General features: G+C 43.0%; 1 protein-coding gene across 3 annotated transcripts in view; it reads right to left on the bottom strand.

The window, feature by feature from the left end:
• The window catches only part of LOC127043896 (dynein axonemal heavy chain 5-like), a 644,537-nt gene that overhangs the window by 312,748 nt on the left and 319,124 nt on the right, over nt 1-12,665 (bottom strand). For 2 of the 3 annotated variants that reach the window (XM_050938119.1, XM_050938121.1), the window contains exons 1-4: nt 9,097-9,409; nt 8,512-8,677; nt 2,575-2,675; nt 2-190 (exon numbers count right to left, since the gene is read on the bottom strand). In XM_050938119.1, coding sequence (XP_050794076.1) covers nt 2-190; nt 2,575-2,675; nt 8,512-8,677 — 456 coding nt within the window. In that variant the 5' untranslated portion in view covers nt 9,097-9,409. Of the gene's footprint in view, nt 1; nt 191-2,574; nt 2,676-8,511; nt 8,678-9,096; nt 9,410-12,665 lie in introns of those variants that run through there. The other variant, XM_050938120.1, reaches the window with a different exon arrangement.

Below are 12,665 nucleotides of genomic sequence, written 5' to 3'. Positions count from 1 at the left end.
CCTTTTCATCAGAAATAACAGAGTCCTCTACTTCCTGTTCATTTAAACCTATTCCATCTGCTAATCTTAATATCAAATACTTGTGTCTGTCATCTAAATGAGCTCTTCTCTCTTCCTTGGTGACTTTGGCCTGCTTGGCCAATTCTTTCTTAGCTTCACTGGATAGCATTACATTTTTCTTCCCATTTGGCTAGAAGATAAAAATGTTTTAGAAAATATATTATTTTCCAGCATCCTTTTTTTCATTTAAAATTTAAGCAGCATATGCTGTTGCTTTTTAAAACAGTTTCAAAAATTTTTAAACAGGGAGATTTGATGGAAGGTACATTACTTGGTTTAGTGAATTCCTTTTAACACATTTTAAATTTTTTTAAAGTTTTTATTTTACAGTAATGATACAAATAGTTGCATAGATTGATATCTACAATATTGTACAAGAAAACACCATTACAGAGTTAAATTAAAAAAAGAGAGGAACATCTGTTCTAGGGAACTCTCCAAGGCAAAAATATTACACATTATAGGGCCAATACAATCAAAACTTCACATCTGCACCCCAGAAATAGAGGTGTACTCAGACCTAAATTCACAATAAAAACGTATGTCAAAAAATGGACCTAATCCATAGATGCTGAACTCTGGAAATCCAGCTTCCAAACCTCTAAGTGTTTATTTCTCAGCTTTTGGTCCACGCCCAACTCTACTGTCAGCACTGTGAACTACCATTACAAGACTGTTACTCAACAGAAACAAACAAACAGCTCCACAGCAAAATCACCATCAGCCTCACTCTCCTCTCTCACTGGAACATGTTTAACTGGGCTTTCGGATGTAGCTCAGAGGAGGACTGTAATAGAAATGGAAAGAAAAAAGCCCATACAGACAAAGGATTTTTAAACAATCTTCAGATCTGTATAATAAGGAGAAAAGCACATGGTGAAGAAGAAATTTTGAAATAAATAGCAAATCTTTATCAGTTTTATAAGAAGAAATATACACCTCATAGAAAAATGAAAAGTAAAGATTAATTCCAATGAGCCAGGTCCTCTGGTTTGCAGGGTCCTGGAGCACAAAGCAGTCATACAGCCATTCATCTTAACCACCAACCTGAGCATTTCCTTCATCTGCAGGAAACTGCTTGTGTGGTATGGGGCTGACTTAATTGCTCTTACAACTCCCCTCCTCCCTGTTCCCAGTGCAGGAGGTATGGCTGGGAAAAATGGGACAGTATCCTTATACTCCAGCAATCTCCAGCTAATGGAACAGTTCTTGGGGCACGGGACAGTCAGGTACAAATTATAGCAGCTGTTAGCATGCTCTTAATTATCTCAGAGGTTGGGTTGACCCTCCCCCCCTTGGTCACTGAATTGGGGAGCACAAATGTGGCCCAAAGCCACCTTTTCCCCTACACTTTAGTCTTGCACCAGAAAATCTGTCCTGATGTTTCTAAGCTTCCTTTCCTACCTCTCAGAAGCATTTCCCTTATCTCTCTGAGCTCAGGACACAGGAAGAGGAGCTAAATAACTAGTTACTTGGCAGATCTATTCTTATGCCTCTAAGAGACACATTTTTCTGATCCACACAGAATTCTTCTATTCATGAGCCATCTCTATTATTAATGTAACAGCTCTGACTCCCATGCTAGAAACAGATTTTCTTGTTTTGTATTACAATATGCCCAGGATGAAAGCCAAATGTCATTCAACAAAAGTCAGAAGACTTACCACTTGAACTTATAATTATTAGTGATAGTGGCTAGGTATAACAGGAGTATATAAATTTAATTTAGAGCAGTTAGTGGTGCCATTCTTAATTAGCACTCTAGTTAATGTCACTGCAGTAAGAGTTTATCATCTCTTTGATGGATAAAATACTGGAAATTCAGTCCTTCCTTGTCTCTAAATATGGTTATTAGGTGACTAATCAAGCATCATTTTATATATATTATCTGATGTAGGTTTTGCTGTTGTTGGTTTTTGACAATTCCACTGCTGTAGGATATTTTTAAATTCTTTTCTGAGTGAGGATTGTGACACAGAGAAGCTATACAGCATATTGACATTTTTATTCAGACCACGAATGGAAGCAGAATGAGGATACATTCCTAGTGTAAGCTTCCTTCACTTTGTTTGTGAAGCACTTAGTCAAGTCTTCCTAGGTTTTCTATAACCTAGGAAGACAAAGAAAAGAGGTGAATCAGTGTGTGACACTGAAACCAAATATAAAAATATGTAACCACAGAAAATAACAGGTCTGCTTCTGCACATGCAATGAGGGCTTCCTAGGAACTGCTGTTCACTGCAGTCAACAGAGGCCAAAGGAACTCGGCACCACCCAAAAGGTACTTAGGCCCAGATCCCCAAAGGTATGCAGGTGCCAAACTCCCATTGATTTCAATGAGAATTAAGCATCTAAATATCTTCGAGGATCCAGGCCTTAGCACCTTGCAGGTCTGTACCAAATTTAGCAACTGCATTTTGACAATGAACCTTCAAGAATGATCTGTAATGGAAAAGCTTTGATAGCTAAAAGACAAAGTTAGGTGACAAGAGATTTTAAAATGAAATCACTTGCCGAAACAGCAGCAGTTGAAGATGACGCTATTATAGCTGATCCTGGCTCAGTAATATTCTTCTTAAAGGCGCCTCTACGCCTGTGGCCCTTTCCTTCACCATCTAGGATAAAGAAATGGCAAGCTATAGTTATTCATATTAACTGTCTGTATATGCAATACAGTGCATCTTTAACACCAACAATCGCACGTGATGATAGGAAAGTTGCTATAAAGCATCTATCTTTGAAAAGGAACCAAGGAAAATTCTGGGAATTATAGATCAGCGAGCCCTTCCTTGGTGCAAGTGATACTGAGTATCTATTTAACAACAGAGTAGTACCACATGCACAATCGTTTTGAGGATTTTTTTATTACATGTTAATTGAAAAAAATTGTAACCCTGCGAGCATAAATTAAACAAATACATGCATATGTATTTGACAGGAAGAATGCAAATCTTTCCCTGAACTAATCCATAGTGCCACTACTCTTTCAAGACCTACCTCTGCCACAGTGTCTCTAAGAAATCAATGCCTTTGGGCTTGATTTTGCTACCCTTACTCAAATGGTACCTTACCCTGTGAGCAGTACTTTTAATTTGGAATGCAGCACTCCTCAAGGAAAGCAATGCTTGCAGGGGGAGGGATAGCTCAGTGGTTTGATCATTGGCCAGTTAAACCCAGGGTTGTGAACTCAATCCTTGAGGGGGCCATTTAGGGATTTGAGGCAAAAATCTGTCTGGGGATTGGTCTTGCTTTGAGCAGGGGGTTAGACTAAATGACCTTCTGAGGTCCCTTCCAACCTTGATATTCTATGAACTGGACTATTCATAATTATTAGAAGAAAATTGTATACATTTAATTGTAACAGTCTCCCACTACTCTTTGTATGTCACTTGTCTTGCAAGCTCATTGAGGGAAGGATTGTGTCTTCATGTATGTTTGTACAGCATCTAGAACAATGAAGCCCTGGTCCTGATTGAGTCTCTGGATGCTATCAAGAGCAAGTTGGAATATGGTCTTTTTTCCCATAGAAAAAATTAAAGTTTAAAAATTTCTGTCAAAAACTTTAAAAATTCTGGCTGAAAACCTAACATTATCAGCCAAAAGCTTGCTGCTGAAGATAAACATTTTTTATTCAAAACACCTACACGGTGCCTCATGGGAGTTGCAGTTTAGTTGGAAAACCCAATTTTCTGTTTCAGTTTTGACAGAAAAATTTTGACCAGCCCTAGAGCTAGCTCTAAAAATCATACATCGATGCTCCATCAATATTCTATATCACTAGTGAGAAAGAATCCTATGCTGTGTGATTCCAGATAAATAACACAGACATAAACTAAAATCGTCCTCCTCTAAAAATTAAAAGTACTCTGTGAACTTGATTTTTTTTTTAAGTTGACTAATTTTTTAAAAATTCCAGTTTCTGGATAGAGCATCCTTTATTGTCCTGAATGGGCTTTCTATCTCTTATATTAAAAAGATGTTTTTCCTGCTCCCCTGTTGATGTAATATTCCCATACATGAGGTTGTTTAAGTGCATTTCCTTTAAACACAATTATTAAAAATAAAGGAAATCACCTGGTAAACCAGTATCAACATCCATTTACATGCCTTACCACATAAACACACTCATAGACTCCTCAGCAACACAACAAAGTTGCTTTCCTTTCCAAACCACAATTATCCACAATGCAAATCCTTTTCCTAACAGTCACACTAACACATAACGTTAACATGATAAATTAACAATATCCTGGACAGACCTTACTGAACTGAGTTTAATACTTTGGGGGTCCATACTATTCAAAATGTAATTGTTCAAGTGTCGTTGTGAGATAATATGTAACTGCTCTAGGATGGTGTCTGCAAAAGTAATTCTTTCAGTAATCAGTCCTTTCGAACCACCATCCTAGAGAGGTTCACATATATTGTTCAGACTGGATTCTCCTGGGACCAACAGACAAAGAGCGGATTTCTGGATAAGAAACCTGGTTTTAAACAGCCTTAGACCTTTTGATCTGATCCAGCAAATGGACAAGATCTCCATTCTACAGCACGGGGGAGGGGATTCGTAGGGAACGGTTGGAAGGACTGACACTCTGACCAGAGTCTTTGGGCGGGGGGTGGAGGGTGATCTCTGGTAAGCTTATTAGCATGGGTACGGGTTCTTTTATTGTTTTAATGTATTTTCTTTGTAGTAGTTTTACCTTAAGAATAAAATATGCTTGCTTAGGAAAAGTTGTGTGATAACTTATAACTAAGAGCAGTCACGCTGTGTTGAGTCACTGAAGCGGGAGGCAAACAGGCCTGCTTAGGCAAACTCTTCTTTTCTGGGAATAACACAGTGAAGACAAGGAACTGTTCAACCTAGAGATACTCTGGTCAGGAGACACAGGGACACAGGACTCCACCCAAGAAAGCAATGGCTCGGGAGCTGGAAGCCTGAGAGTGAGTGCCTTTGCTGGACCACTGAGGGGAAATACAGGTGCAGATGCCCTGAGCTTGTGTGTGACTGTGAAGAACTGGGTGCATGCATGGTAGGTGGCTGTATGTTGGAATATACAGGCAGTCTGTTGTGGAATGGAAGAGTTTGTGAGTGTGTCTGGCTATTAGGACATTTGGATGTTGAGGTCCTGATTCAGCACTATACTGTTATGCTAGATGTTGGGAGGGTCCCAGCAAACATGTCTGATCAATCAAACTGTGAAGCTGATGGTCATGCTAGTCACCTTCCTTTCAGGTGAATGAGGGATCGATTAAATGCCCCTTTATCTAGTGATAGCTAAAACAATGAACGCCATGGCCCAAGGACAAAAGTGAATGCAAACTCAGGGGCCAGGGGTTGATATGGTTGCTGCTGTCCATCAGGGCATGTGTAAACAGCGAACCAGAGAGCAGACACAAAGCAAAGAAAAAGCAGGAGAAATTCTGGTAGTGTGGCTTTTTGGGCAGAGTGGAAGCTGGAAAGGCAGGCTTGGAGTTCTCCTAATGGAAATAAGCTGCTACGGGTAGCGTGTGAATCGCCAGGTGGGGGAGGCTAGGCCTCAGCCACACCCCTTCCACCCGAGGCCCCGCCCTTCCATACCCCCCCCACCGGAGCCCAGAGCCCCTCCACCAGAGCCGCCAGTCCGCACCCTAGCCTAGCTCCCTCCCCAGCACCGGGAGGCTGGCAGTGCTGCCGCAGCTCCCCCTTCCCCAGAGCACTGGGAGGGCAGGCAGTGTGGCTGCAGCCCCCAACCCTGCAGCAAAGGGAGAGCAGGTGGTGTGGCCACAACCCCCACCCAGCCCCAGAGCGCCAGGAGGGTGGGCAGCACGGCCGCAACCCTCCCCAGCCCTGGAGCACTAGAAGGGTGGGTGGCGCAGCCCGAGCCGGGGCCACTCCAGAAGGAAACTGGACTCCAGCCACAAGCGGGAAGCAGGCAGAAAGGAGCCTGGGGGCAGAGCATTGGTGGGGCCTGTCGTGGTATATTTCCCTAATCTGAACCTTAGAGTCCAAAAGTTGGGGTACCAGCATGAATTCCTCTAAGCTCAATTACCAGCTTAGATCTGATAGCTGCCACCAATCAGGACTTGGAGTGCCTGATACACTCCGGTCCCCCCAAAACCTTCCCTGGGGACCCCCAAGACCCAGACCCCCTGGATCTTAACACAAGGAAAGTAAACTCTTTCCCTCACCGTTGCCTCTCACAGACTTCCCCTCCCTGGGTTACCCTGGATGATTACAGTGATTCAAACTCCTTGAATCACAATACAGAGAAATCAGGTTTGTTCCCCCACCTTCTCTTCCCCTCCAGGTGTTCCCGCCCTGGGCTCCTGGAGAGATAGACAGATTCAAGCTCCGTGAATCTAAAACAAAGGGATTCCACCCTTCTCCCCTCCCTTCTCCTTCCCTGTTAAGTACAAACTCAGTTCCCTTGAGCCTTAACAAGGGGAAAAAATCAGACAGGTCTTAAAAGCAAAACTTTTAATAAAAAAAGAAAGAATAAAGTAAAAGGTGTCTCTGTAATTTAGATGGTAAAAGTTATAGGGTCTTACAGCTTATAGACACTAGAAAGAAGCATCCCCCCCCCCAGCAAAAATACAATTTAAAATACTTCCAGCAAACTACACATTTGCAAATACAGAAAACAATCAAAAGACTATAACAGCCTTTTCTACTAAATACTCACTATTCTGAATATATAAGAGACTGTAGCAGGGAGATTGGCAAGAAAACTGGTTGCATGTCTAGTCCCTTCCAGGACCCAGAGAGAACAAAGCAAAACCCAAAAAACACAAACAAAGGCTTCCCTCCACCGATATTTGAAAGTATCTTGTTTCCTGATTGGTCCTCTGGTCAGGTGTCCGGTTCACTGTTTGTTAACCCTTTACAAGTAAAAGAGACATTAACCCTAACTATCTGTTTATGACAGGGCCACGCCTCAATATCTGAGGAGGCAGAGCCTCCCTCAGCCTATGATACCCGCCACCCATGCAAGCTGCAATGTCCAGAATACCTGTTAACTGCTCAGGCCAAAGGAGCAACAGTAATAAGGTCACAGTCCTGCAAAGTGCTCAGAACTCTAGCCCTGATCCAGCAAAACACTCCAGAATGTGCTTACCTTTAAGTGTATGAGGAATCCCAAAGAAGACAATGGATTTACTCAGATGCTTAAAGCTAAGCACATGAGTAAGTGCATTGCTGGATCAGGGCTGATGACCTCTGAGTTCAGGACAGGTTGTTATACGTATCAATGCTAGTTTGTTGACTTCCTTTGTGGACCATAAACTAAACTCTCCCAGGCAAGGGAGGCTGAGTCTGAAATGTTCTGACTCTGCTTCCAAACTATGGAGGAACATTAGGAAAACTGCACCCCAGCTGCAATGCCTGGGGAGAAAAGGACTGTTTTGGTGTGAAGGTTTTTGTTCAAATTTTATTTGAGAGGCTTCACAGCCAGTCAGGGCAGAGCAAGATGGAAATAATTAAAAAGGGCTACACTTCTATAGCAGTATTAATAATATCCATTAAAGAACCAACTAATATCTCCTAAATACATTCTAAAATAAAGCTGGAAACCCATTAGACCCTGGAATTTCACCACTTTTCATACTTGCTATTGCCTCTAAAACTTCTCTGTTATTTCTTCATCTAAATTTTCATTATCAATCTCACATATTTTTGGCAAGCCTCCTACTTCCAGTTAGGTTTTAATAACTTCAGCATATGGAATAACTGGAATATGAAAGTTACTATGATTACAATGGAAAACACACATATTTCACTAGGATGTGTAACTTCCTCTTGCTGATCATTTTAACTGGTGAGATTACTTTTGAAACCCTTCAAGTTCATGAACCAACAACTTGTCACATTTATTTTCTCATAGAAATTCTGTTATGTATACCTGAGAAGTTTTCAGTAATGTTTATCATCAGCATATTCAATTTCCGCATAGTATTAGTTATCTGTCAACATTTTTTTCTAATCTGTAGTTCTATGAATCTGTTGCTACCTATTTTTGTTGAGCTCTTTCCTCTTTTTCTCTAGTTATAACTCCAAAATATTGCTTTTCCCTTCTCCTAAAGAAGCCTTCGCCTTATTGTCTTTGTCATTTAATTGAAAGTACCAAACAATGTTGTCACAGATCCACAGGATTGGTGCTATGGCCTCAGTTTTGGAACAGTCTCTGAGAGGACCCCTTCAGGGTGCCAGACTCCCTAGGGGTCTCACTCTTTCTCCCCGGGATAAGCCACGCAACTTCACTGCCTCGTTAGGCTGGACCTCTGGGCCTTCAGCACCCTGTGAGGTTTGTAATTCTGAGCCTTTGTTAATCTAGGCCCTACCTTCCGTACAGGTGCAGGGGCCTGTTTTAAAGTGAAAAATTCTACTGAATAGTGAGTTTATTTTTATGTTCCTAGAAAACCATTTCCCAGATAGCGTCAATATAAAGCGTTTCCCATTATTTCTTCCCCTACCTTTGTTGATAGTGATGAGAGGCGGACTGAGCTCAGCGTCACTCCTGGAGACAGCTAAGGCCTCTCTTGGCTCTTGGTCTGCTTCTTGCTGTGCAGGTTCAGGGGTAGCAGGGCTGAGTTCACCTCTGCCCCCTGATTCAGCCACACATCCCCCTGCCGCCTCCATCTGCAGCAGCACACAAAGTAACTTAAGACAATGAGATAGAAGATGACTGACAGCTGGACAGTGACGTTCACAAACTGTCCTTGTAACATTAAAAGAAAGGTGCACATTTATTACACTTTCAAGTTTTTTTTTCCATTCATAGCATCCACCACTACAGAACAGGGGACTTTTGACTAGCAGTACACAAAACCACTGATCCAATTGCTTCCCATCTCAGGATTTAGCAAATTCAGTCAAAATGGGACTTAGCTCCAAACTACCCACAGCTTTAGCTTTGCAAAACTACCCCAGCTGGTGGTTTGCAAAACAATAAAAGCCCCTCTCTATTTGTCCTTAATGCAACTATCCTGAGAGTTTTTATGATTGTCTCTGTCATTATCCCTTGCTCAGATTTGCAATTATTGGAGTTAGAAACTCACCCTTTTGGGGAGAGCGTAAGCTCTGTTGCAGGTCCTGCACAGAAGCCTGGGGCACAAGGAGCTGGGAGACTTGCTTACTCTCTCAGCAGGTTTTTGAGTTTGCTGTCTTCCTGGGCACTCTGAATTCCTCAGCTGCTACAGCAATTCTTGCAAACCCAACGAAAAACTCCAGAGCCCCAGAGACACCTCATCTCTCCCTATTCCCCGCTTTGCCTGCTGAAGGTTTCATTTCATTATTGCCCATCAGTCTTTCTCATGTAATTTAATTTTCTCCCTAAGAGAAGGGAAACCTCCAAACAAACAGCTCCCTTGAGCCTCCGCACTTGCTAATGTGCTGTTGCTATGGAGCATACATACACACAGTGGAATTGTACACTGACTCATGGGAGGGCATAGTTAGCTGTATCCCAGCAATGAAGTGTTTCTTCTTAAAAACAACCTCCCAGGGAGCTGGAAATTCTTTGTATTTTCTTCAGGTTCCATTTTGCAATTGCCTGTGCTCTGTACTATGTGAAAGTTACTACACCCATTTCAGAAAAAAGATATAGCAATTACTTTCAGTTGGCATTTCTTCATCTCTCTCTGCTGGGGCAAGGCTATTTAGAGATGAATATGAAATACATTCTATTGCTTGCTATTTGTGTTGCTGTTGTAACTGACAATATCTGATATTTGTAATTTGTTTTAAATGTATTACCTGTAACCCCTCTGCGAGGTGGTGTCCGCAGGACAAGGGCTGGGTTCAATATCTTCTAGGAGCTCTCTAAACATAGCAAAACATAAATGGCTCAAGCCTTCACCCAGTAATGTGGGAAAACTAAATACCACCCCTAGGTGCCTCTAAGAGGCAACATTTTCCCACTCGCAAGCACTGAGTCTGCATATCACAAAGAAAACTTTTATTAAAAGGGAAAGGAAACCAGCATTCATTTGGGAAAACACTGCAACAACAATTCAAAAGCATGTAAACCATAAGTATACACCTACCCTACAACACATTGGGCAGTGTCCTTTGCCTCAGTTAGCCATCTCTGGTGTGAAAGTCCAATGGACAGATGTCTCTTTAACATGCCACTCCCCTTTCCCTCCGCCGCACTCCTCTCACAGTTGGTTGTCTGTGTCACGCTGTCTGTAATGGCTTACAAGCAAGAATACCAACCTCAGGGCAGACTGTTAAGAAGCAGGGTAGACACCCCAAACCGATGATGTGTTCTAAAATTAGATTCACCAAGGCAGTAATAAAAGTGAACTCCTGGATCACTATAACAAGCTTACCATGGAGTCTCACAGACAGTCCCCTTAGACCAGTGATTTTCAAACTTTTTTTCTGGTGACCCAGTTGAAGAAAACTGTTGATGCCCACAACCCAACAGAGCTGGGGATGAGGGGCTTGGGATGTGGGAGGGGCTCAGGGCTGGGGCAGAGGGTTGGGGTGCAGGAGTGAGGGCTGCGGGGTGGGCGCTCTGGGGCTGTGATGAGGAGCTTGGGGTGCAGGAAGGGGTTCCAGGTTTGAGGAGGGCTCAGGGATGGGACGGAGAATTGGGGCACAGAGTTTGGGTGCGGACTTACCTCTGGCAGCTACCGTGGACCATGATGCGCCCCAGAAGTGACCAGCAGCAGGTCTGGCTCCTAGGTGGAGGCACACAAGCAGCTTTGTGTGACTCTCGCCCACAGGCACCGTTCCCTGTCCCAAGGGGAGTGCGGAGCCAGTGCTTGGGGCAGGCACAGTGCATGGAGCCTCACAGCCCCACTGCTGGCCGCTTCTGGAGCACAGCGCGGTGTCAAAACAGGTAGGCACTAGCCTGCCTTAGCTGGGCAGCACCGCCGATGGGACTTTTAATGTCTCGGTTGCCGGTGCTGACCAGAGCGACCCAGTGCCTGACATGCCGCAACCCAGTACTGGGTCATAACCCAAAGTCTGAAAAATGCTGCCTTAGACTGTCCAGTATATCTTGCGACCCAGACAAACCGTACTTAGTGATAAATGGTCACTCCCACCAAAATTCATACAATATTCAAGTTGCTTCTAGTCCCAAGAGACCAGTCACTTACCCAAAGATCAATTGGTACCCTAGATCTTACACCAAAGACAATGCCCATAGCCAAACCTGTAATAAACTACATAAAGGTTTATTAACTAGAGAAAGGAAATGAGAGTTATTTACAGGTTAAAGCAAGCAAACATATATGCACAAATGAGATATCTAAATCGTAAGAGTGACAGAGTTGTCATGATCTGTCAATTCAAAGTGGACCCAGGGGTAACCCCTGGGGATCTCTGCTTCAGTGTAGAGTCTCTGGCCCTGTCAAAATTTAAACAATGAAGAGAGATGGAAAATTTTCCTGTTACTTTGTTTTATTTCCTTCATTCAGCTTCCAAATCCACAGGACATGCTTCCTTTCACATAGCATTTCCAGGGTGTGATATGGCCATTAAGCAATCCTTTGTATTGCGATGCTCCTTGATGGCCAATCTGATTTTGATCGTCCTTCTGAATGGGCAGAAGAGACAATTCCCATGCCTGAGTTCACAAGTTCAGAGCAAACATTTTCAAAGTTATAAAGCAAAATTTACATATTTTCTTACAGCATGGAATACCGACATTACAAGTGAGATTAACGCATGAAGCAATTTACAAGCATTTCATAGCATCTAAACACTTCATACATTCTTATAATATATTAATCTATTTTGAGCAAAACTAACCTGGTCTCCAGCTATGAGTTTGTTAGTTCTTAGCTAATGCCTGCAGCCTGGGCAAGAGCTAGCACCTGGTTTGTCAGCATCACAGTTTGAGGTCACAGAAATCCCAGAATTCAGTGGTGCATTTACATGGGTTCACTTCTCACCCCTGAAAACATCGGGGAGGCACTGAGCAATGCCTCTACCACTGCCGCTACTAGCGGCCACTGCCACTGTTGGCCACTGACTGACGCCTCTGCCACTGCTCAGTACAGCTGCTCTCTCTGCTGCCGTTTGCTGCTCTGTCTGCCACCACGTGCCACTGCTGCCACTGTTCTCTCTGCCACTGCTTACTGCCACCTCTGCAATGCCGAGTTCTGAGGTTCTGCCACTTAGCCCAGTTCTTAGTGATTTCAGCTCGATTTCACTGGGTAGTGAGGAATCTCACTGCTACTCCAGCCTCTGCATTGTCTCTCACTGCAACACTGCCCTGTGTAATTTGAGCCAGGGGTTCTGGAAGCATAAACCCTGAACATTTTTTAAAAAATTAACAAGTTTCTAGGTGGGTTGTGTTTTTTTTGCCCAGAGCTAGAATCATAAAGTCATAGAACTGGAAGGGACCTCGAGAGGTCATCTAGTCCAGTCCCCTGCACTCATATTACAAATCATATTATTGATGTGATGCAAGTGGTCTACGTCTGTTGAGTTTTGCCCAAGGTAGTGCATGGCACACACTAAATCTTTGGGGGACCCAAACTGAGAACAGTATTTAAGAAAATGTACATTTTTACACTGCCCATGCACGTGTACAGAAAAATGGCTAGAATGTTTCCATCCCGGCCATTTTATGCACTTTAAACTCAACTCTTGTAAGTGCTCGAAAATC

Source organism: Gopherus flavomarginatus, chromosome 2, assembly GCF_025201925.1.
Source record: "Gopherus flavomarginatus isolate rGopFla2 chromosome 2, rGopFla2.mat.asm, whole genome shotgun sequence".
Taxonomy (NCBI): domain Eukaryota; kingdom Metazoa; phylum Chordata; order Testudines; family Testudinidae; genus Gopherus; species Gopherus flavomarginatus.
This window is presented reverse-complemented; position numbering and strand designations above follow the sequence as displayed.